Below are 25,628 nucleotides of genomic sequence, written 5' to 3'. Positions count from 1 at the left end.
CACTACAACATGAACACTCAAACCAATTGCACATCCAGAACTCCGGCACCTCTCTTTGTTCGGCTTTTTGTGTAGTGTGGGTTTTTGTTTTTTTCCTTTCTCATTGTCGCCTTTGCCTTAGTTGACCACCACCACCCCTTTCATCCGAATGTCACAAGTTGAAAAGACCACAGAGTAAGACTTTACTGGTCGGGCAAGAAAGTCTCTCCCTACATTCTACTGTCTGATGAGATTTGAGAGCAGCAGGTAGTTGCTGTCAGCAGTCACTTTTTTTTTTTTGCAAAAAAAAAAAAAAAAAAAAAAAAAAAAAAAAAAAGTTTAAAATACAACACCCATCTGATTCCTCGAAGTTCTACACCATGTTGTGATGATTATTCCTCTCAATGATGTCCACAGGTGAAAGGATCTCCTTCCGAATGGGAGGTGGAGGCAGGCAAGTCTTTGTCTTGGGCTTGAAGAGATCTGAGACGTAAAACACCTGCAGGAATAAGTTGAAAAGGCAAACTTAGGGACAATGGGTGATGGTTTGTTCCAAAAGTTGGTTTACAGAATATATACACATCTTTAAGCTGCAAAAATAGCACTTTTTGATTGCCCACCCGTAACAGCTGTGAAATCCCAAGCGCCTGCTACCACCTTTCTGTACAGCAGAGAAAAAGGCTCAGACCTCACAAAACTGCAAAAACATGAGAGAACAACTTGATTTCTCACTGCGTCATCACCGAGTGCAACACCCAGACCTCTGCTGAACGGGTTGAAAAGCCAGGAAACAGATCCATGGCCTGCACTCCAATAAAATAACAAAGGTCTCCAAAGGGCTGGCCTGACTCATCCTGAGTGGTTTCAGGGATGGACTCCACGTGAAACAATTCATTCAGACAGACATCAGGTAGGCAATTAAAAGCTTTCAAGTCAAAGCTGTGTTAAAAGCTATCAGCAGTGAGTCAATGGTGAGCCATGCTCCTCATGCCCCACCAAGGCACCAGTACAGAGAAGGAGGCTGGTGGAAGCCAAAAGCTAAAGAGAGAAGAATCTATTCCTGACTCCTTATTCCTAAATATCCCGTGATGTAACCCCTCTCCCGGATGTGAAAAAGCCAGTGCCTGGCAATTTCGGAAGGTAGCAACACAATAAGAAACAAAGTGCTGGGAGGAAACTTCCACATCCTCCTTTGGCAGCAGCATGACGCTTATCAGTCCTCCAGGACCGGGGCACTTTCACCCTTGCCAAACCTCAGCCCTGTGCCAGAAGGGAAAAGAGTCAGACAGCACAGATCCTCTGGATGGAGCTAGAAGTGGCAAGGATTCATCATTTTGTCACCTGGTGCCACAGCCCTGAACTTCCGTCCTGCCACCGACTGTCCCTGCCAGCCTAAGTGAGACAGCTCATCTCAGAAAGCCTTAAAACCCAATAATCCCAACTGAAGCCATGGGTCTGCTGAGCTGAAATCCCAGGATGAGCAGCACATGGCTGTAGCAATCAGCAGTGTGTTTGGTTTTTTTTTTCTCCTACACCACTCAAATGCAACATTTAATCACCCAGACAAATCAGGGGAAAAAAATAATTCCAAAGTGTTTAAAGAAAAATTATTAGATTACAACTTCCAGGCTGGGTAAGACAGGGAGAAAGCAAAGGTTTGGTCTACCTGCATCTCCAGATTTTCTAACCACCCAGAGCCTTGTGCAGCAGGTCGAGGTGTCCTTGCAAAGAACTTTTGCAAGCCCCTATCAGCACAGCAGATAAGGCTCAAGCTGGACAGACAGCAAAGCTGTTGTGCACAGCAATTTACTCCTACAACTCTAACCAGGGATGGAGGAGGCTGAGCTGGTGCTGCTTTGTGGAAAAGCAGAGAAGGAGCTGATGTACTAAACAGTTCTTTTCTTGATGTATGGGCTGGATTCTGGCTGTTTGGTTGTGTAACAGAGCTGATAAAGTTGTTTACAGGGCATTCAAGTGGCAGCCTTTGTATGTTTGGGTAAATAAGGGATCCAGCTGATGCTCCCAAGGATCACAAGCTGGAGTCTGGCCCCCTGCTGCAGCATCCCAGTGTAAAACTACATTGAACTGCTCTGGCACTGGTTTTCTTTTGGGCTGTTAATAACTGCAAAACCCCCCATTAGTCTGGTTTGGTACAATTTTGGTGCCATCTCGCTCATTCGTCCACATCTGAGAGCTGGATTCAATCAAAAAGGTGTCCAACTTCTGCACCAAGATAGCCATGACAAATCAATTTATGGGAGGGGATTGCTGAGTGCAAGAAGCATCTGGGGATTGCTTTGAGTCTGGTCCTTATTTTTGACAGGAATGAGTTATGGTGGAGTGTCATCCTGGGTATTTCAGATTTTACTGTGCTGCTTTTCAGGTTTCACTGAAAGGCTGGTTAAGGGGTTTCATTTCTCTTTAAACTGTATTTCACTTTAACATGGCTGGAGGTTATATAAACATTTATAGGAATCATGAAACGTGATCTTTGGGGGTTAAAAGTGTGTTAAATCCTCCTAATGCTTGAACTGTTTAACACAAAAAAGGACTAATAAACGTGCTAAGTTTTTCACTTGGATTAGCTCCATTTCCTGTAGAAGGTGCTCTCCACCCATAAAGAAAACTTGATGGGAGAAGACTGAGAGCATTTTAAGCCAGTATCTCACATTCCCACTTAACAATTCCTATTACTTTTCATCCCATTGAAGCCATTTTTAATCATATACAGAGAGGTTAAAACAACTCCTCTGAGCTAACCAGAGCAACGCTGGGAGCATGTCCTCCTGACATCTCCCCTTCTCCCTCTCCCTCAGATGAGACATAAACCACACAACACACAGCAAGCTGCCTGCAAGGCACAGAGAAACTATTTCTATTTGAGAAATCCTCGCTGTATTTCACCCTGGCTCCACGTCTGAATGTTTCATCAGCTGGAAGTGCTTGACATTAATGTCTTCTGCTTGTTATTTCAGGCACTGAAAGACAAACGTGTCTGCTGCAGCACGACCTGGGTTTAAGCTCGGGCAGCCTTCAGAGATGAAATCCACAATTGGTTTCTACTGAAAATTATGGCCTGGTAACTGTGGTGTTTTTACAGCCCTTGGCTATCACCAGGGTGGACCCTGAAGGCTTTGCTGGGGGAAGGGGTGGCTGGGAGCACCCAGGGTGGGAGGTGATGAGTCTCCAGGTCCCTCCCTCTGTTTCAGAGCAGCCTGTGCAGGAGAGCTGGGCAAGAACCCCCAGGACTTACCAGGGATTTCAGCAAAAAGCTCCTAAACTGCTCCTTCAGTGCAAACTCTAGGGTGTTTTGGGATGACTCTTCCTCTTGTCCCTTACTTCCACCTACCAAAATGGAGGAAAGTCTGCCAGGCCCTACTAGGCAAAGACTCCCACAAGCAAATCCAGGTTCTGGAGAACAGTACACTGCTGTTTCTCTGCAGGCTGATGGAATGGGACAAGGGCTGGGCTCAAAGCCTGCCCTGAGTAATAAGATGCAGCCTGAGATGTTCCAGGTTACTGAGCCATCCCTGCAAAGCATTTAGACACAACTGCCCCTTCCTCCAGCAGGCTGGGAGAGCAGCTCAGGCTGCCCCAGGCTCGCAGGCAAACCCGAGCCTGCCTGGGAAACTCCAGGCAGCTGCTTCCTATGACACAGGAAAACTATCCCAGCCCTGCCACAGCCTCCCCTTCCCAGCACAGCTCCCAGCTGCCGGAGGGCTGGGAGGGGACAGCCAGGCCTGCTGCTCTCTGTCCCAGCCAGGAAGCATCCGGACACCCATCCCAAGCATCCGGAGAGCTATTGTCCTTCTGGAACCACTGCTGGGACCCAGGGATGGACTGCCTGGTCCCCACTCCCCTTCCACACTGTGGCTGTTAGCCCACTTCCCACCACAAAGACACACACTTCTCCCACCTCCCCCGGGGATCTGCCAGCCCTGCATGGGATGTGGGCACCAGGCAAAGGCAAAACCCAACAGCTACTGCTCACAGAGTTAATAATACTCCATAAAAATGTCCCAACAATGACATTTTTGTTTTGGCTTTGGAATAATATCAACGAGTGGGAAATACATAAATAACCTATTTTCTCTCCCTGCAAAATGTAATTTGGTGAACTTAACTCCTTGTTCCCAAGGCTGATTTACTTTTAGAACAGTAAAAAAAAAACAAACAAAAAAACCCCCAACAAAAAAACCCACAAAAAGTGGTGAGCTGTTAAAATCTTGCTTTTGGGGAGTTCACACAGACACAGAAACCACCACAACCCCCAGCTCCTTTGTGTCTGTGTGGTAGCTGCCTGACCTGGTTCCCCCCATCCTGCCAACTCAAAACATCTTCACGTGTCACTTTGAGTTACAGGGCTGTGCAATCAGGTCACCCTTTGGAGAGCCAGTGGCACGAGAACCAGCCCAGCAGCTGAAGAGGAGCGGGCACAGCTTTTGTTGGCTGCTTTTTAAGAGCTCTTTTGCCCCCTGAAAATCCATTAGCCATCAGCCAGCCTCCCCTGGTCAGGCTGACAGCAGTTTTTGGAAGGACTGTGTGTGAAAGAGCCATAATGCCAAGCACCCCAGACTCTCTGCTCAGCTCCTGGTGGAAAACCTTGCTAAGGAGACTAACTGAGAACACTCATTCTGGGGCTGGAGCAGCAGCTCAGGGACACAACAGTGTAGGAGTAAAGAGAAAGGAAAAGAAATATTGTTCAGCTGAGTGCCACTGAGAACAGCCAAAGCTTCTGGTGGAGAGGGAAACACCCTCCCTGGGCTGAACATCCTTCAGTGCCCCCAGCTGCCTGGACCAAGCCTTTGGAGCCTCCACCACATCCCCAGCTGTAACAGGGACCACATCCCCAGCTGTAACAGGGAACCACCTGAGCTGAACTGGGGCATTGCAAAGACCCTGCTATTCCCCCAGGACCTTCCCAGCACTGTTTCTGCCCAGCTTTCCCCACTCACCACGCAGTAAGCCACCAGGGCTCCCTGTGCAAAGCCTGCCAGCACGTCGGTGGGGTGGTGCTTGTGGTCGGAGACGCGGGACAGCCCGGTGTAAAAGGCCATCATGATCAGGGTGAACTGCAGCAGGGGACGGAGCAGCCGGGCTCCCTTCCATGTGAATCTGGCCTGCAGATAGAACTGGGGCAAGAGAGGGGAACAAACAGACAAAAAAGGCTGCGTTAGTTTGCACAAATTTGCCCAAAATGCAGCAGTGGCTGTGCTGTGGGGGTGGCTGTGGGGCAGCTACGGCCCTGTGGCTCAAGGAGGGGGAGCTGGCAAAATGGAAGGATGTTCCTTGCACCTGTGTGGCCTCTGGAGGGATTTTCAACCCGTGGAGGGGATGAGGACAGAGGTGGATGGGCACAGCCCTTCCTCAGTGAGCCAGAAACAGGACATTGGGACCCCCTGCACCCCAGCTCTGCTTCAGCCTCCCAGTAAAGAACACAACACCGCATCCCAGTAAAGAAATTCCTCCCCAGCATTATTAAACATAACAAAACCAAGGTCCCAAACTGGGGAATTAAGGACTCATACCATCTCTCAGAGAGAAAAGAAGTGTCAAAGCAGCATGCTAAACCTTCAGAGCCATCCCAAGAACTGCCAGACATGGCCACAACCACCAACAACGTGCACAACGCCACCCTCCAATGCTCCCATTGTGTCTCCCATCCCGAGCCCCACACAGAGCAGCTGCCCCACTGCATGGCCTGGGAATTCCCTCCCGGGGTGGGAATGCCAAGCAAAGCCCCAGCCCAGCTGAGAGGAGGGTGCTGGGGTGATGTCAGGCAGACATTGTGGCCCTGCCGTGACTATCTCGGGCCCGTTTCCGCTGCGGCACCGGGCACGGCCGGTTCCTGTGGGAACGGGGAAGCTGGGCGGGACGAGAGGGCAGGAAAACAGCAGCTCCTGCCGGGGATGAGGCAGGGAGGAAGGCTGTGGGAAGGGAGGGACGCCGCAGCAGCCTCCAGGCTCGGGGAGCAGTTAGGCTCAAAGGGTGTGAAAGTGCCTGGCAAATGCTCCTGCAGCCCGGCCCTGCAGCTCTGCTCTGCCTGCTCCTAAATGCAGCACTGGAGTCTGACCTGTGTCCTTCGAGGGGCTCTGCTACATCAGAGGGCTGCAAAGGGGTGTACTCCCCATTTCTGCTCCTAAATGCAGCACTGGAGTCTGACCTGTGTCCTTCGAGGGGCTCTGCTACATCAGAGGGCTGCAAAGGGGTGCACTCCCCATTTCTGCTCCCTCCCCATTTCTGCTCCTAAATGCAGCACTGGAGTGAGACCCCTGTCCCTCAAGGGGCTCTGTAACATCAGTGGGCTGCAAAGGGGTGTACTCCCCATTTATGATCCCTTTTACACACCCGGAGCAGTTTGCACAGCCTTGGTATGAAAGGGGATGAAGCTCTCACTGGGTTCTGTGAAACCACAAATAACTTAATGAGAACATAAAAGCATAAAATGACCTGTAAAAGCAGAACTAACTGGGAAGCTGATAAGGGGAAGCATCATTTCAGCCAATTTAGTATGTTTGGCTGTTGCATAAACACTGTATCTGTCCCTTTTTGGAAAGAACACACACTGGGCTCTTCAGAAGAAATGAAACATCACATTGTCTGAATGGAGCAGATGCTCCAAATTATCCAGATTGTTAGCCAATTAACATGGAAGGGAGCAGCACCAGAACAGCTCAGTGCTGGCAAATGCACATGGTGATTCTGGGGAATATATCTGCAAACCAGTCCGAGCCTGTGAACAGAGCCACGGCCCCATGGAGCACATCCCACACCCCAAACCATTCCATGAGTCTGTTTTCATGTCCAAGAGCCTCAACTCAGCCCAGGTGACAGTGCAAAACTCAGGTTCCAGTGTGCTGCTGCTGCAGAGCAAAAATAGCTCCAAGGATTATATATTATAAACCATCACTCTCAGTTCTACCAGGAAGACTTCTTGAAACCTGATGTCTTATTTTGATCTTCTGTCTTTGTCCTATCAAATCCCTTCTCAGATCTTTCCAACCCACAAGCCTGGACTAAAGAAGTCATCTAGAGGTGAGGGTGCAAAGTATTAATTAAAAATCAGCAATAAAAAGCAAACAGCAAGTTTGAAGACACAATGAAGTAGGCACTTCTGGGGCTGAACTGTGTCACTCATGTGCAATCTTCAGCCCTGGAAAAGGAGCAAAAAGCACCACAGGGGATGTGCTGGGTGTCCCCCAAGTCCCCAGCACCCAACTCACACCAACACCTGAGTATCTTGGAGAACTAAAACCCACAGGTTTAGTCCTGTGGCTCTCAGACACTGCAACACCAGCGTGAGAAGCTCAGCTGAGTTCCTTTTACTGCCACAATGAAGGCCATGGAAAAATTGCTCTTTATTCCCCATTCATAAGGACAAAAAAAGAGCATAACAGCACTCCTCATATTCCACAGGCATTTTATGAGCATGCATTGTTACAAAAGCTGCTCTCAAACACCAACATCTCCTAAATACTTTCAAGCTAAGACTTGGGGTGTTCCAAACTTTGCCTTTGCCCTCAGTATGAAAGAAAAACCCAGTTAATAGGACAAGGTCAAAAAGTGAAAGCAGAATTTAGGGGCTGAAAGGATCAGAATTTCCCTAATGCAGGAATTAGTGCTATTACCAAGAAATGGGAAGTTCCTGGAAATTTATCTGAAAATCTGCTTATGAAGGTGCTTTTGCTGTTTCGGTGGTTTTTTTTGTTTTTGTTTGTTTGGTTGGTTGGTTTGTTGTTTTGTTTTTTTTTTTTTTCTCCTGGGAGCAAATCTGAAATGCTGCCTGCTACAGACTGACAGATTTGGATGGGAATGTGGAGCTGGAATGGAGCCCTTCCTGGGAGGGGGTGGAAGAGTAAGACCACAACCAGGGTTATTTCCACCACAGATCATCACAGGGCAGCAAAAACCAGGAGCACCAACAGGAGCAGGGGAGGGTGACATGGGATCACACAGAGTGGGAGTTATTTGGAGTTCCCATCCGCTGTCTCCTGGCAGAGGCTGGGTTACCACAAAGCAGATGGCTTGAGGGATGTCACATCACTCTTCCTGTGCCAGGGGACTTCCACAGTGCTGCTGGGGAGTGCCCACAGCCACACACAGCCTCTGAGCAAAGCCAGGAGGAGCTGGCAGGGGCCACAGGCTCAGAGCATCACCTCCAGCCTCCTGGGGCTTTCTGCTCTCCAGAAATTCCATAATTCTCTCCTGCTGCAGGGCTGGGCTCCATCACCCCCTCTGGCACACCTGGAGTTTCCTTCTGGGAAACAGCTGGGCTTGTTCCTGGCTGTCTGACCCCAAGTGACCTTCTTCTCCATTCCTGCACCATTCCTTCTCCAGCCCCATCTGAAAGCAGAGTGGTACCCAAATGCTACAGGGTCGAAACCCCCTCACCCCAAACTCATCCCAGTGTAATGCACTGCCCTGGCTGGAAAAAGCCAGCTGGAGGCTGGGGAGTTCAGAATTCTGCTTTTAGCACTAAGCTGGCTTCAAGGGAAGGACAGGAGATGGGCAAAGACCTCTCAGCATGTGCTGTCTGCCTCTTCCCTGCCTTTGCTGAGTGCACAGCACGCTCTCACCCCATCAGAAATATCCCCAGCAGCTCAGTTCACAGCTCAGCCTTGGCCTATGATGTAATTCCATTTTATTCTCTTCATTAGGTCACCACTAAACTCAACTCCAAGTCCACAACCACCAGAGAGGTTCCTCCACAAGGGCACATCACTGCTCAGCTGTACCAGGGCACTTTCTCCACCCTTCAGCAAGGAGTTCCAGGGAGAAGCCTCACACTCCCCTGACACATAAACCCAGCTCCATCTCTCATTTTCCATTTACACCAGTAGAACTCACCACAATCCATTCTGAAGTCTTCTGCCTCACCCACTGACACATATTAAATACACAGGGTTTCCTTGCATTTTATCCAGAATCAGCCAATATTGCTGAGGGATATTAATTCAGCTTTCCTGATATTTAAATTTAGCTTTTCTGCGCCCTTTGTGAGATTTCAGGCAACTTCATGCTGCAAATAAATCAGCATTGTGGTCTCACACGCTGCAGGGGAGTGGAAAGCATCCACTGCTCCCTGCAAAGACTCCCCCACATCCACAGAAACAAGACAAAGAGGTGTGGGTCAGCTCCAGAGGGCTGCGTGGAATAAGCTGTTCCATACCTCCTCTTTCCTCAGCCTGCTATAAATACATATTACAGCTTGCTCAGCCAAGGAGTAACAAAGCAAGGAAAATTAGGACAAAGAGGATTACCCAAGAGTTATTTCCCCTTTTAAATTTTTTATACAAAGGCCTGATGTTAACTGAGTATTCCTGGTGACAAGAAGGCTGCGAGAAACTTAGCCCTGAGGTGTCAGCATTCAGAACTAAATCCCTGGGGATTTTACAGTGTTGCAAGTGCCTTTCCCTGGGACTTTTCCCTCAAAGCCCTCCAGGGCTTGGCATCTATGAGTGTTTTCCTACTAGGAGCCCATGGAGAGCACAGGGCTCTGCTGCTGTGCCAGGAAATGGGGAAGCTGTGGTCACTCACCCACTGCTCACCAAACCTCGGGACAAATCCAGCCCCACGCTGCAGGCAAAGCCCTGCGGGGTGCCTGGGAATCCATGGATCCTTCCACAGACTGACTGGAATTTTCTGGCACCCGTCTCCACCAGGTGAAGCAAACTTGAAAACATTTTAATTGAGAATGGGCTCTGAGAGTGAAGCCAGGGAACGCCAGGAAAGGCGGGAAGTGACTTATCCTTGAAATATGAAGTATTGTTCAACCAGGAACACACTCGGGACACGGCTGACCTGCCAGGCCTCTGCAGGACATGCTCAGCCCCACAGATCCCCCAGCCCTGCAGCAGCTCCTGGCACACTCCTGCTCTCCAAACTGTAGGCAGCAACCTGCTGCAGCACAGCCCTCACTTCCCAGGAACAGGGAGCACCCGTTTTGTCTTGACTGAGATGGCTCCCTGATTAAACCCATCAAACACACCTCCTGCAGGCACTGGCATGGGGGATGCCACGTTTCTAAGCAGGCTTTCAAAACCCCAACTCATTCATTGAGGTGGGCAAGACAGCAGGGTTTATCTCACATCAAATAAAATCCCTCTGGCTTACTATAATCTCTTTTTTCTTGTAATTATTTTTTTTTATATTATCAGCCTCTCCAACGTGTCAGATTTTCTGCCTCCCTTTTTCTACAAGATTTCTCTGTCAGGCTCTGGCAGTGACCAGGGAGCTGGAGAGATGGAGAGCAGGGTGCTGCTAGACAAGCTGGAATCACTGAACCATTTAGGTGGAAGAGAGCCTTAACATTGTTGCCTCACCTGTCTTGTCTCAAGTTGCCTTTTACTCCCTTCAATTTATCACCAAACACTTGATGTCATTTTTCCTGACTTCTTAAGACACAAGGCAACTGGACAGCTGGTCAGGCAGAGTCTGCTACCAGCCACATCACAGTTTTGGGACAAGGCGAAAATTAAAAATAAAGTAATTTTAAAGGGATTGCCCCCTGCACAGAGAGGAGTAAGTGGAGCAGCCTGTTGTCCTGGGGGTGTGGGAGTGTGGGGCAAAGTCTGGTGAGTGCTGACAGCTCAAGTGCTCCCATATGGGACAGGGAAGGGCAGCAAAGAGAGACCAGAGGCGTCTCTGTGCTCTGAGGCATCACACAGGAGCTAAACACCACTTCTAAAGCCTGTTGCAAAGTTAAAAACAACATCAGGTAGCAGGCATTGGTGCAAAGCAGCAATGGAAAATGAGCCCTGCAGGTTTGCTGTGCATCCTGTGGGAACTTGGAACGCACTCTGCAGTTTTGGGGTCTCTGGCCCCCAAGCTCTGTATTCCCATTTGTTTCTCACCTGCTCCAAAAGTGATGGAATTTCAGAAAACACATGAAAAAAACAAAGTTTGTCCAGAAAACTGCAGCAAATGGGTCAAGCCCTAATAGAGAAGCCATCACCACCTTAATAGGGACTGGCAGTCCTTGCTGTTCCCAGATGCTGGGCTTGAAAATACCTTTAGGACTGACTTATCTGACTGCCCTGAGACCTCCCCAGAAATAAATGACTGCCCTTGTGAGCGATGGCTTCCAAACTCAGCTCAGAAAGCTTTATGAGGGGCTGAGCCTCCTGTAAAGCATCACCAAGGCAGCTCTTCATTGTAATAGCTGGGAGGAAACGGCCAAAACATTTGCTGGAGAAATTCAAAAGTTTTCCAAGAACAAAATAAGAGGGAAAACAAAGAAAGAATTTAATACGCCGCCCACAGCTGCCTGGAAAGCTCAGTGATTCAGTTACAGGAGTTGCTCACAGGGAAGGGGATCCAAGGCTGAAAAGGCAGGAGGGAGCAGTGGTCACTTATCTTTTCAGAGAGTAAGGGATGGGGGGAGCACTGCTGATAGATAAAAGCTCATGTTTCATGTTTTTATCAGTGCAGTGCTGTTCCTCTGCTCACAAATCCGAGATTACCAGGGATGGAGGAGGAGCACAAATCTTAAAGGCAACACAAAACTTGATTTTTTATGAAATAAATAACTCACAAAAAAGGAAAACCAGACACAAATCTCTCAGAAGGGTGGGTGTGTGTGTGTCCAGCTCGTGTGGGCAGCGCTGCCTCCTGCAGTCCTGGCAGGAAGCACCTTGGCAGCCACCCCAGCCCCAGCCCAGGCGCAGGAAGGGCAGAGCCATTTCTCACTGACAAAGGAAAACAAGTCCCAGCCCTCCCCACCGGAACCAGGCGGGCAGAGGCTGCTCCACCTGCTCTGCTGGCACATTTTGGAACCAGGCATCACCTCCTGACATGGCCACTCAGCACATCCTGCCCCTCCATCCACGAAACATTCCGGCTCGCCCCAAACTCTCCTCAGTGTGCAAACAGGCCATCCACAAATCTAGCAGGATTTGGATTTAATTGCCACCTTGGCCACATCCCAAAGCTGCACACACAGGTCAGCTATCATCCCAGGAGTCTCTATCCTAAAAAACACCACAGCAACTGAGGGTGGATCCTCCCACCAACAGCTCAGACTCTTCTTTTCCAACCAATTTCCCATGTCCAACTCTCACCCTGGCATTACTGGTATGGAATGTGGGATGGAGGATCAGGATCAATCAGCTCAGTGAGGTCACTTACCACCAAGTACAGCATGGTGTACAGGGAGAAGGACGCGTGCCCGGAGAAGAAGGATTTCCTGCAAAACAAAGCAGGTGCTCAGAAGCAGCCAGCACAATCCTCAATATTACAATTCTCTCTACAATATGGTGACTTGCCTGTGGCATCTGAGCGTGCCAAACCAGAGGGACTCACAACCCCCAATCCTTTGGTTATAAAACCCCTGTTTTCCGCCCTGCCTGCTGGTGAGGCAGAAAGCAAACGGATGGACAGGATGCTTGCATTGTTTGTCCCTTCCTGGCCTACTCAGGGGACAGCAGTTATTTCAGGATAACCCAATAATCATCATCTCGCCTCAAATAACCGGGAAACCCTGAAGAAATGAGAAGAGAGCAACTTCTCCAGAAATTTGATTGCAGTGTGTGGAATGTGCCCCTGGAAAAGTCAAAATTGGGCATCTGATGGATGTGATAGAGCTCCAAGGGGAGGCACTGGCTTCTCCTTTCCTGAGGAGAAGCTCTGCTGTGACACATGGGACAGCTCGGGCTGCTCACCATGAGCTCAGCTCTGGGGATGAATTCCCACAGAGAGCAGCAGCTCAGTGAAACAATAGCGTAGGATAAAGAGAAAGGAAAAGAAATATTGTTCAGCTGAGTGCCACACTTCCCAAGGGAAACTGCTGCCCACTGGAAAACGGATTTACGGCCTTCGCAGAAAAAGCAGCATTTCATGGAATCCTAGAATGGTTTGTGCTGCAAGGGACATCAAAGACCAGCTTGTTCCACCACCCTGCTATAGGTAGGGACAGCTTCCACTAGACCAGGTTGTTTAGATCCCAGTCCTAGATGGCCTTCTAGGGATGGGGCATCCATCCACAGCTTCTCTGGGCAATCCACCCAGTGCCTCACCACCCTCACAGAGGAAGAATTTCATCCTAACATCCCATCTAACCCCACTCTGAGTTTCAGATTCGAATCCTCTACTGCAGACAGAGAAACCCGAGCCACATTTAGCGTCAGCAACCCTTGGCCCTGGTGCCAGGGGCTCTCACCTGGCTTCCTGCACCCTGCTGTCACTCCCCCTGCAGGTGTAGTTCTGGATGTAAACTCCCTTGGCGCAGTTGATGGTGGAGAAATCCAAGTCACAAACCGCCAGGAAATGCGGCCGCAAGCGCCCGACGGACACTTTGGCAATGTCTGTGAAGGACTGGCTGATGGCACAGCCAAAAACAAAGCAGCCCACTTGCTTGTAGAGAGCTGCCACGTAGGGGTTCTGGATGAAGGAGCGGGATTTCTCCTTCAGGTAGTGGATGCGGTAGAGCTCTCCCGTTATAATCTGCGAGGGAAGCACAACAGAGAGGTCAGAGAGCAGGAAAAACGCTGGGCAAATGTCAATTCTTTAACTTCCTTTCTGCCTCTGTCAAGGTTGGGACTGGAGCTCTGGAGATGGTACTTCGTATTCAGGCTCAAATGTGTATTATTTCTTATCTATATTAGAGTCTTACAAGCTGTGAGTTCTACAGCACTCCACTAACAAGCTACAAAATGGCTAACTATCTTTCTCCACAAGGTCTTTTAGGGCTAAACTATCCAATTAAGAAATGACACCAAGATTGTTTTTACTTTTAACCCAATAACCAATCCATCATGTCCCGCAACGTGGACTTTTCTGTCCAATTACAAAAAAACACCCAAACCCTTGAAGAAGAAGGTGAAGAAAAAGGACCAGCCATGGCCCTAAAACCTGCATCTTGCTCCATATATATTGCTATATTCTAAAACCTTAAACTCCAAGTTTTCCACCCTGTGATATTACACACTCCTATTCAAACTCCACACCCACAATCCCAGTTCTGTCATTCAATTTTAGAAGCCTTCTCCACGGCCTCAGGTCAAATATAGTGTTCTCTTGAGGGTCTGCTCCTTTCAGCACAGAAAGTTTAAAATTCTCAGCATCCAGGGGTCCAATAGGCAAAAGGAAGGCTGGGTGTGAATGCAGGGCTGAGACAGCTCTGGGATCTCGAACCAGGAATCTGCTTCTGGAGTGAAGAAGGAGAAGCCATGGCCCAGTGTCTCTCCATCCTCCCCTCATCCCTCCCAGTGCTTGGTATGTTGTTTATGGAAAAATCCATTAAACAAAACAAGAGAGTAAATTTTGGGTTAGCACATTGGCACATCTTTACACAAGTGAAATAACACCCCAGCATAGTGGGAGAAGAAAATTGACAAAAACCAGATGAAGAATTAGTGGGTGTTGGTAAGAAGAGGCCAGACCCACCACCCTCTTATCAAACTGATTTTGGAGGAAAATAAACCCACATCCTGCTTATCTTCCTCTCTTAAAATCATTAACACAACAAGGGAAGAAACAGAAAGCCCCAAATTTTTCAGATTCTGACCCAAAACTTGTTGCCAGCAGACCCAATTCAGACCTCTCAAGGCCTCCAAAAAGTCCAGCTATTTTGGGGCATTTCAAGGTGTCTTGCCATCACATGGCAGCAGATTATGTTTTTCTTGTGTCAGGGGTGCTGAGGTTTGGCAATATCATCATAAATCACTGTCAGGGAGCAGAGGATCCAACTTGTCACACTCATGACTCTTAGGAGGCAGGTTAATGAAAATCAGGCTGTGAAATGAAGTCCAAATGTCTCACCTCTCCCAAAGAGCCAAAGATTTAAATTGTTCTCCGTCACGCTACGCACCTAAATTTTAAGCTCCAGATTTACAGCTTTAGGATTTCATTCATTACTCTAAATGTTTTTATACCTGAGTAATAAATCGAGGCAGAGGTTTTGTGGGGTTTGTTTTTTGTTTTTTTTTTTTTTTGGATGCCCCCTTGTCCCTGCCTCTCTGTAGTCACGGGGACTGTGATATGTAAAATTAACTGTCAAGAAAAATGCCTTCATGTTAATCCCTTTCTGGGGCAGCCAGCAATATTCCTCCTGGCGTGGCAGCCTGCCAGCCACAAGCAGGAGACGAGGCTCCCCTGCCTACCTTTTTTAAAAGCTTGGCACAACCTTTGGAAACTAATAAACTGGAAAAGTATGGCAATTAGACTAAGAAGAGTTGAAGCTGTATCATTGTTTGAACTGACTCGTACCGGGGCTTGGAAAAACAAAGGTTGACCTAAGGCAGCTGAAATTGCAGCTAAGCAGGCTTTATCAAAGAGAGATACAACTGAAATAACAGAAAGAAATGCCAAGCTAGAGCAGGCTCTGCTACCATGCACAGATATTTTCTGAGTGGCTGCACCACCATTTGGGGTTTACACGTCACAGCTGAGATTTCCTCTTGGAAATCTGGTAGTGACCAAGGCTTGTTTAGGGAGCTGCATCATTTTAATCCTCACAGTCTCCAAAGACCATGGTTTATCTCCATTTTGAACCCTGTTCCAGCACAGGAAATCTACTGGCATGAGGCCGGCAGAGGGAGGTTGTCCTGGATGGACAGAGAGGTTCCTGCATTCCCAAAAGCCTAAATTCCCAAGAAGGCTGAGGCTCAAAACTCGTGGCATTCACAGAGGGAAGACCAGACAAATTAAGGATGATATCTGACACTGGGAGATGTGCCGTTACTGCAAACTCACAAACAGATCCACTCAAACCTGAGGCTCTTGGCCTGTGGAAAGGCATGTGACCATTTTAAACAGGGACCAACAAAAGTCTGGGGATTAATATTTTTCTCTCACCGCTGGTGGTCTGGGTAATTGCACACATGTAGCAGATTGTAAATTGGAGCCTTCACTCCCTCAGTAAAATGCTGCTGGGTACCCAGGAACCCTCCCCAGTTAGTGAAAGCCATGGATCAACTTAATGAGAAGCTAAAAGTTGGGTAAACTTGGCTTTTTGGCAGTGCTGTCCCAGATAAAGCAGGACGGTGAAAAACTAATGCAGCACAGATGTGCACAGACTGGAAGGACATCCTGAAAAGAAAACAAGTTTTAAAGATATCAGGCTCTTCTCATGCCTTGCACTCCTGGCAAGCCATCCACATGGGACATGTGCCATTCCCAGGTGATGGGCACAATTCCCTGGCACACATATTTTAAAAAGTTGGTCACTAGAGAGAAGCCAATATCAAATTTTTTCTGTCTGTGAATGCTTTTTGCAGACTTTCAGTTGTCAAGTCCATTTTATTGTTATTATAAGCTATCACCAGCAATCCAATTAGCCTGTAATTACTTTTAGAGCTTTTCTAGCCACTTGCTTTTGGTGTAACATTCCCTGTACTAATCACATTGCAACATATCGCCTTCAACTGTAAAACAGCCAGCTAATCCAGGTGTGTCACTTTGGTCACCTAGCAAATTAATTTAATTAGGCATTTTTCACAGCCCTTCAAGACCTATCAGTTGTGGGGACATGGTACCACAGCAGTGGTGCCCCTACAAAGCTCAGGAGTGTCACCTTCCCCTTCCCACCATCCAAGGGACCACCAACATCACACCAGCCACCTTCTAGAGTACAAAGAGCAGTCAGGAGAGAGGTGAGAGTGCAGAGCCCAGGGGCACGAGCCTCTCCAGTGCCACCTGCACGGAAATTTGCCTGAAGTCGGTGAATACACAGATATTAAAACCAAATGCATATCCTCTCCCATGCTGAAGGAAGCAAAGGTCTCTCCTCTGCCGTTTACTTAACAAACTCTCTGGGTGTCCTCAAGCCACTTAAAACATGACCTGGACCTTTTTACCCCAGGCCAGACTGCTTACGACGCCACGTGAAGCGAGGGCGTGAAATTTTGGCTGCTCCATCCCAAAAGCCAGCTCCCTGGAAGTGCTCATGACCACTGCCCTGCCTTCCAAAGGAGCCAAAGGAGCGCACTCAGTGCTCTGTGGATTTGGAAGGAATTCCTATTATGCTACAGTAATTCTGGTATCTGGGTTACATCTGAAAAAGGAGGTCAGGCTGACTTGAATTTTCCATGCAGGCTGCCATAGCAAAGAAATCTGTTGCTTCAGTTCCTCGTTAGCCATTTGTGTCACTCAACAGCAAATAACTGAGCTTTTGAATTTACCTTATTAAGTTACATTTGTTGTGGGCACAGTGAAACCAGGGCAGAAACATCCAATTCTTTGGGGATTTTCATTCTCTTTTAATTGACCTGCTATTTTGTGGTAGAGAGTTGATGGATCACACAGGCAGCTGATTATGTTTCCAGTTTCTGTTCCAACTCCTGTATTTGCCACTGCCTCATTAGGGATCAGCATGGAGCTGGCGTGCCGATAGCTCCGGCAGTAATGCGAAAATGAGAGGCTTTTCCATTTCATTTTTATGGCTTTTCCACACTCAGGGGTCATTCACCTGCAGGGTGAAATTCTGCTGTGTTTATAGAATTGGGGACCTGGCACCTTTTGGGCTTGTTTTGAGGAGGGAGGGGCCAGAAGGACAGGGCAGTTTTGCTGAGTGCGTGTATGTGGTCAGGAAATGATGGAGAGATGAGGAAATGATGGAGATACTCACATCACACAAGGCTGACGATGGGATATTACCAAAGCAGGCACTGTGCCATCCTAAAATATCTATTGCCCATGACATTCCATGAAAGGAAAGGTGAAAGGAGAACAAGTGCTTCTGACCTCTCCATCTCCATCCCTCCCAGCTGAAGGAGCAAGAGGAAGGTGCCACTTCTGGGAAAGCACCTGAGCTGTTCTGGCAGCAGGTGAGAAGGAAAAAAATGTAGGTACTTTTCATAGGGGAATTTCATCTTAGCTAGAAGTGTTTAAGCAACAACTAGGAGACTGCTCTTGTCTTCTGCCCCAGACCAGGCACACATGGGCATCAGAAGACTCAGCTCAATGGACTGAGTTCAGCTTTTTGGCTGACAAATAAAGCTCTTGCCATGCAAGCCTTTCCTAGCACAGCTCTAGAAAAACTGGCAGAAGGAAAATGAAGAGGAATTGGGAAGGTGGGACATTAACTACATTTTACAGCGAGGACTCTGGGAACACGCTCCCTATGGAAGGTTTTATTTGTCTTTTAAAAATGGCTGTAATATGCAATCTCTTAAAAACCTAATACTAACCTGTTAAATTTTCCAGGCACTGGTTAGCTGGAAAGATGTATCCTTTCTTTGTTTTTTAAACCTTATAAAATAGGCAAATACCACGAGTTATTTGAATAGCGACAAACCATGCCAAGTCCTTACTGACACTCAAGTGTTTCTGCCTCTACTCTGAACTCTTACTGGAGGGTGGAAAAGTTCTTGTGAAGCTCACAGACTTGCCCAAACAGCTTTGGGCCTGTTTACAGGCTTCAAGAGTAATCTCATTCCTCTCATTACATGCTTTCATTTGTAAATATTTGCAACTCCACGCTTACAAAAGTCAAACAATCCGCAGAGGAGATGTGCTCCGGTAGACACCGTGGCAGCATTAGCAGGACAAAGAGGTGCCAAAAAGCCCCTGCTGGGACAGAGGAGGAGGTTCTGGAGGTGGGACTCACCGCGAGGATGGCGATGAGGATGCCTGCAGCACACAGCACCGCGTCGTTGATGGTTTCCACGTTCTTCTGCGGGTACCTGATGCTGTCGTCGTCGCAGTAGAAGCCCCTCTGGTAGGGCTGGATTGTGCTCGTCTCGATGATGAGGAAAGGCAACCCGGCTACAAAGAAGGGGAGACAACAACCAAACCCATCAGCAATACAGGCAAAAACAAGCAGCTCACAAAAAACCCCGCAAGATTCAACCAGAAAACCCCTTGCAAACCACACATCACCGTTCCTGGTGCTTTTCTTTCCATATCACTATCTTTCCAAAGGGAATAGCATTGGGATTTGTTTTTCCAAGCTGCTCTTGCAGGGAAAAAGCATCTCCTCTGTTATGGTTATCAGATGTCTACACAACCTGGTTCCAGTTAAGCCCTGTGCGCTGCAAATATTAACTTACAGGAACAGACCCCTGGAGCAATCCCTCTGCAAAAGGCCATGAAAACCAATCTGGCACTTTTCTCCGGGGAGGGCCTGATGCTGCTCCGAGTGCGCTGGGCAGAGCAGCCCAGAGCTGTGCAAACAAACACGGCAGGATCCAGTATCCGCAGGGCTTCTCTCCATCCCCGGCCAGCTACTCTCCATCCCCATCACTTCCCTGCCTTTGAAGCCTTCCTTGGCTCGCTCCTCTTTGTGTTTACAGGGTGTTTTGACAGTTTCCTGTTTGTACCTACTAACACACCAACCATGTGCTTTGGGCAGCTGTGGGACACCCATCCATGCAAGGACCAGAGCATTCACAAAAGCTGATAGACTCCCATCCGAGCCTGTTCACCTTCAATCACAATAAAGCCACATGAAATCTGGGTTTTAAGTACTATCTGGGAACCTTCTGCGCAGGATTCCTGTGTCTGGACAACTTGGCTGGATCTTTGCACCAGGCAGGAAGCAGATCTGCTCAAGAACATGGGTCAGGACACACAGTATTGGGGGCACACCTGGAAATTGCGGCACATCCGTAACTCTGTATTTTTTAAAGTTTTTCAGACAAATACAGCACAGCCTCAAACCTAGAAGGTGTGTATCCCAACCACAATGTCACCTTGGGCAGGGCAGCCTCCTTCCCTTTGCCTCAGTTTCCCCATCCATCTTTGCTGTTAAGCCCATCATTGAGAGGAGCACTACATCCCCACAAAACCAAGCCCCAAATTCCCTGAAACCCATGTTCGGAGTAAATCGCAAGCCACAAGGTACAGGAAACCCTCCTCCCACTTGCAGAGCGAAACCCAGGTAAGGGGAAAAACAAATGCACAGTGGTTCCAGCTGTCCTTGGGCCAAGACAACAGGTCTCACACCCAGATTCTACACAAGGGAATACTTGTCGACCACTAACTTGCTTAAGTATCTGTGGGTTTGTTTACACAGCTAGCAGTCAAAGACATCAGAGGGTTTTTCCTTCTAAACTGAATAAAAATAATAAATAAAAAATGAAGCGCTGTTGGGTCTGACCCAAAGCTGTCCACAGCACATTTGTAGTGAGCACCATCTGCTAGATGTGATTAGCAAGGGCACCATGCACGTTGTTCAGAAATGTCACCAAAATAATGCTCCCCATGTTCTCCACAGGAACCACTCTCTGGATTTCACTTTGCGCAATCCACTTTGGCTGCTCTTCCTATATGTTAATGGGTTTGCCTAAGCCAGGATTACTACAGCGTTTCTTAGTCTTAAGAAAAACCTCCACTGCCTGTGAGCAGGGATAACACATACTCAAGTGAAATTTTCAGGTACTCCACAGAGGTCTAGGCCACTGCTCAGGGCCCCTTTCAGATCCTCTCAAAAACTCTGGAAATGGGTTAATTGCAAGTTCTGGGCCCTGAGCTGCTTGGCAAGGAGGGACAGTTTCCCCCACATGTGAGAACCAGTGAGGAACAGCTCCAGAACTGCCCGCCCAGCTCAGATTTGGTAAATAAAACCGGACATCTCGCGTGAATCCAGCTGATCTTCATTCCACGATTTAACCGTTTTGATGCCCAGCCAGCTCGGCCCCAGAAGGCTGCCTGTGATGCCAGCAATCCTGTTTTAATGGGCCACTTAAAAAATCCTTAGGTTTCCTGGTGAGGAACGGCGGGGAGAAGCGCTAACGTCGCCGGGCGCGCGGGGCTGAACTCGGGGAGCAGACACACCACGGTTACGTGGCTCATTGTTACTCCTCCAGTTCCTCTTGCTAATGGCTTTCACATGACAGGTCTGTAAAACACATGTTCCCACAGACAATAAAATACATCTGAAAGCTAAAACCAGCCCTAAAAAAAAATAATTTAAAAAAATACATTAAAAAAAAAAAAGAGACAATAGTGTTCCTATATATTCTGTGAACCCAGGAATAACAAAGATTTGTTTCTCCTTCATTCATTGAGCAGCTTGGGGTAGTATTTCCGTGTTTCAATTATATGTACACTTCCCACAGCTATAATAGGAGTGTAAGTGACCTATATGGGACACATTTTCATAAAGCACATAGGCATAGTTTGGAAAATCCAATGGGTTTGTTTTCTCTCCTACAAACTTGTGGTTTAGTGGGATATTGCCAATCAAGTCTTGATATTTTTCCAGCAAAACACTAACCTCAGATTCCCTTTTTTTTTTTTTTTTTGCCTTCCCCTCCCCTTTTTTTTAACATGAGAAACATAAACACACTCCCTATAACTGAGTGAATATTACTCAGAAGACATAACATGCCTTTGATTTTGAGGGCTGGGTGAGAGGCTGTTCTTTCACCCAAGGAACGGAAGACCCCAGCCCATGGCAAACAATAAATTGTGCTCAAGATGGTTCTTCTTCCGTGAGGTTATTTCTTGGAGGACAGGCTGTCTGAGGGACACCGACCACATTTTTTTTGCCAAGGGGGTTCCAGCATGGAGAAACCTGTAGTGGTGCCAAAAGGCTGGCAGAGCATGGGTTTTGCAGAAAAAACACTACAGAGGAAAGTCTGGAAGACAGAAAATTAAACACAGGGAGAGATGCCTTTGGGATCCCTCGAACAAAACACCACAGAGACATTATTCACACTCAGAGATCTGCCTGAGGCAAAAGGATCCAGAAGTGGGGCTTACAGCCCACACACCTTGGAAAGGGAAGGCAAGCAGAGTAGGGCTGTACTGTGAGGATGGAACATCTGTCCTCATCACCTCTCCTGCCCCAGTCTGCTTCTCTGAGTCAGCATTTTAACAGGGAATTCACAGAGTGTATAATCCCTGGCTGCAGATCTACAGACTGAACAGCTGAACCCCATAAAGGTGTTGAGTCTTGAACCTCCACCACTTCCCATCCCTACAGATGGTACCAAACTATTGAGGATACAAGAGGTTCACTTGAGGAGACAGTGACTTGCACTAAGGTGAATGATATGTACAGGGCAAGCAGAAAAATGACAATGACTATGGGGATGTTCACTTTTCTCCAAAAATGGTACGGTCTGATCATTCTGTCATGTGCAGACCAACTGCAACATCTCTAGGAATGCTGCAGAAGGGCCTCACATCCTCCTTAATACCAGTATTTCCATGCTGAGAAATGACACAGAAGCCTGTGGACCATGTCCTAAAACATGAACACAACCCTGGCACATCTAAAGGGAGCTGTGTAACCAGAGAAGGGCTGCTATCCCCATCTCATGGGAAACTAAAGCATAAAACAAAGGGATTTGCTTCTTCCAATGCAATAAAGGTAAACAGTGCTGAAATTACCTTCTCTGACTTGTAACATCCTCCACAAGGTGAAGGAAAGTTTCTTCTCCTCGTCTAACGGGGATTTTTTTGCTTTAATAACAGAACAAGGAAATCCCAAGCACAAGCTTTCATCCAGCTCTGCTGCAAGAGATCAAACATGGCTCCAAACCATAACAGAATTCTCTCGGGGACTGATCTTGCCCCATCCAAACAGGCTCAGCCCTGCTCCGAGTGGCACGGAGCAGGTGTGGACACTAAGGAATTGTGTGAGGCACTGCGGGATGCTGTGGGGCTGGACATTGAAAAATGATGTTGCTTTTGTTGGGAGGAAGTCCAAGTGACTTGGTGACCTCTAACTGCTGGTGTCCTGTGCTAAGGTATTTCAGAGCAGGGTTTAAATTTATTTGTCTTTCCATTTAATAAAGCCAACCGAGTTTGGAAGTCTAGCACCAAGGAAAAAATATTCCTTTCTTTGGTCAGCACCTTTATGAAGAGGCAGTTAATAGGCAATAATCCTGGGAAGGCTGGCAGCTTGAAAGTTAAAACCCCAGCACCAAGCCTAAACAAAACCCCCGTGTACTCTCTGACCAGCTTGAAATGTGCATAAAAATCAAAGGCAGGAGAAAAAAGGGCTCTGTGTTGGGTACAGCACTTTGAATCTCAGAGTCTTTGAAAAGTTAGCACTTGTGCAGATTTAATAGGAGGAAAAAATTTTTAAAAGGGGATAAGCTTTCATTGGCCACTCATCAAAAAGTGGAAGGAGAAGAAGGCAAGAGGCATTTGCGCACTGACCCACCCAGGACACTCTGATCTTCCCAGCCCAGCCTTCACCTTTGCACCAAATTAAGCACCATCACCACCTTCTCCTTTTTAAATGTCTGGTTTTGATGGGGTTTAGGGTTTTTTTCCTGTTAAATCTTTGTTCTTTAACCCTGCAGGTCAGTGGGATGTTGCTGGCTATCTCAACTAAGCAGTGGTAATTTCTAACAAGTATTCCATGCTGCTTTTGCCTGCCACTAACCAAGCAGCTCTGGGTGTTCTAAGGGTTTCACTAGATCAGACATCTACCTAAATAAGTGAAAAAGACCATTAATTAATTTGGCAGGGCTGAGTGGGGTATCTAATTCCTTACTCAAGTCACACTGTAAATATTTGGGTACCTACAAGAGACAGTCTCTCTATTTGAAGTACTTAGTGGCTGATCTTGGGTACATATAAACCTTATTTGGTTTACAATATTTGTACATATTTAAAAATGCATATAAACTAGATTAGCCTATGGTGGGCTTTTATTGGGGCTTTAAAAGTTGGCTTCCCAAAGCTCTGAGAGAAGAACTGCAGCACTGCAAGGCCAGCCTTGGCAACTGCTGAGAGAGCGATCAACTCTTGAAGCCAACTTATGCTGCACATGTATAAATGTATATATAAATACATAAATAAAAGTTAATAACCCAACAAATCGAAGTATTCCCACATTTCTGCTGCATCAGGCATGTGCTGTCAATCAAAACAGAAGCCAGCTCTGCACCAGCAGTGGGTGTGTGTGAAGGAATGGGAGAAGTGTGGTCAGCTAAAAAAATAATCTCAAGGGACCAGATCTGCAGCCCAGTATCAGCCAAAATAAGGATCTTACTGCAGACTGGATCAAGCTAATAAATTCACATTTTTAAAGGTCTTGAAAGCATCAGTGATGTGCTTCCATCCCTATGTTTTTTGACTGAATCTGGATATTTGAGACCACATATTCACTAGGACAAGGAGACAACTGAGCTAACCATCAGCTCTGCTATTTTACAACCTGCAAAGTCTTAATTGTTCTTCACCTTGATTTCAGCAGTCCAGCAGACTGATCTGTGCATCTGCCTGTATTTTGGAAACACATCTAATATTTTTGTTTGCAAAACAGATTCCTATTCAGCTCGATTACAGTTCCACTACTCTCAGCTGACACATGAGGAGAGAAAATTCTCCACACAAACAAACCCTAGACTTTATGGTAAAACAGGTACCTGCTTTAGAGTACTAAAGAACCTATAAACAAGGATCAGTATATATTGCATTTCTCTGATTTGACCTGTTTGGAAAAGTTCTTGGGCACAATGGGTTGCTTTTCAAAAAAAGAAAGAAAAAAAAAAAAAAGGAAATGAAAAAGAAATAATTTAAAATCAGTTAATTTTCTACTTACTGTAGGTTTGTTCATGTAACTCTCATGAACATTTGCCCCATCTATATTAATTTCCCTGGCATCCTTCCTATGCAGAGAGTGGCATTTCTGTTGTCCATTTTATTATTGTTATTTTTCAGCTAAATTATAGGAACTTCAAAGAAAACCTCAACATTTTAGGTCCACCAGATGCTACAGATTCCAAAAGACTTCCTAGTGGCAGACACAGGTTCATTTTTACTTAGATGGTATTTTCTGGGTTCTTACTTTTCTGGGGTTTGTTTCTTTGTTTTTAGTGAGAACTGAATAATCAGGAGCACTGGGCAAAACATCTTCTCATGCCTGTTAGTGCAATAGCAAACAAGAAGAAAGCAAAAATATTTATTTTCTATAGGGACAACCATGTAACACTGATGACCCCAGGCTGCAGAGGTATTTGAGAAGTGCCTTTAAAAGGTACCAAAGGTGGGGTCAAAAGTGACAGGAGTCTCTACCTGCTGCCCAAACCCATCCTTGGAAATGTTCAAGGCCAGGTTGGATGGGACTTTGAGCAATCTGGTCTAGTGGAAAGTGTCCCTGTCCATGAAAAAGACAAGCTTTAAAGTCCCTTCCAACCCAAATCATTCCATGATTCCATGACATCCATCCTTTGTGGTTAATACCCCCCTGTGCAACCTGGAGCATAAAAGATTCTTGGTCACACAAATACTTTAAGCCAAATGCCAAATTATCCTCTTGCACTGCAAATTCCTCAGGATTTGAAACCAAGAGTAGAAATACTTCCTCATGTGGCTGGAGCACAATGTGCCAGCCTCACGCTCCAAGAGCTCCAGATCAACAGGAATGCTGCCACTGATTTTTTTCTGGGAGAAAAAGTGCTTTTAGTGAGTAGTTGTCACCTATTTTCAAAGATAAGGACCACATACAGAGGAAGAAAGAGAAGGGAATTCTATAAAGAGTTTTAAGTTGTTCTTCATGGGAGTTTGGCGTGAGCTGATGCATTAAAAAAACTTTTATATTAAAGTGCACATTTATTTTCAATTCCTAGGAATGCATTAATAAGAACAAAAGGTCCTATCCAAGCCACAATATGTAGGACCTTAAAAAATTCTGCATTTGTAGGGTAAAACAGATTTAAACCAGACTGGCCAACCAGCAAATTTGGATTGGGTGAATATAAAAGACATTACCAACAGAAATTCAGAGCCAGCTCCAGATGAACAGGATG

At 46.9% G+C, this 25,628-nt stretch overlaps 1 protein-coding gene across 1 annotated transcript in view; it reads right to left on the bottom strand.

Annotated features, from left to right (window-relative positions):
- Window positions 1–287: 287 nt before the first annotated feature.
- PLPP3 (phospholipid phosphatase 3) overlaps window positions 288–25,628 on the bottom strand; it is a 42,162-nt gene continuing 16,821 nt past the window's right edge. Inside the window, exons 2-6 of the mRNA XM_030226317.2 lie at window positions 18,524–18,681; window positions 13,136–13,419; window positions 12,106–12,163; window positions 4,935–5,111; window positions 288–478 (exon numbers count right to left, since the gene is read on the bottom strand). Of these exons, the coding sequence (XP_030082177.1) occupies window positions 353–478; window positions 4,935–5,111; window positions 12,106–12,163; window positions 13,136–13,419; window positions 18,524–18,681 (803 nt within the window). The 3' untranslated portion in view covers window positions 288–352. The remainder of the gene's footprint in view (window positions 479–4,934; window positions 5,112–12,105; window positions 12,164–13,135; window positions 13,420–18,523; window positions 18,682–25,628) is intronic.

The sequence above is a fragment of the Serinus canaria genome, chromosome 8 (genome assembly GCF_022539315.1).
Source record: "Serinus canaria isolate serCan28SL12 chromosome 8, serCan2020, whole genome shotgun sequence".
Lineage (NCBI taxonomy): Eukaryota > Metazoa > Chordata > Aves > Passeriformes > Fringillidae > Serinus > Serinus canaria.
The sequence above is the reverse complement of the archived record's forward strand: the minus strand, read 5'-3'. Positions and strand labels throughout refer to the sequence as shown.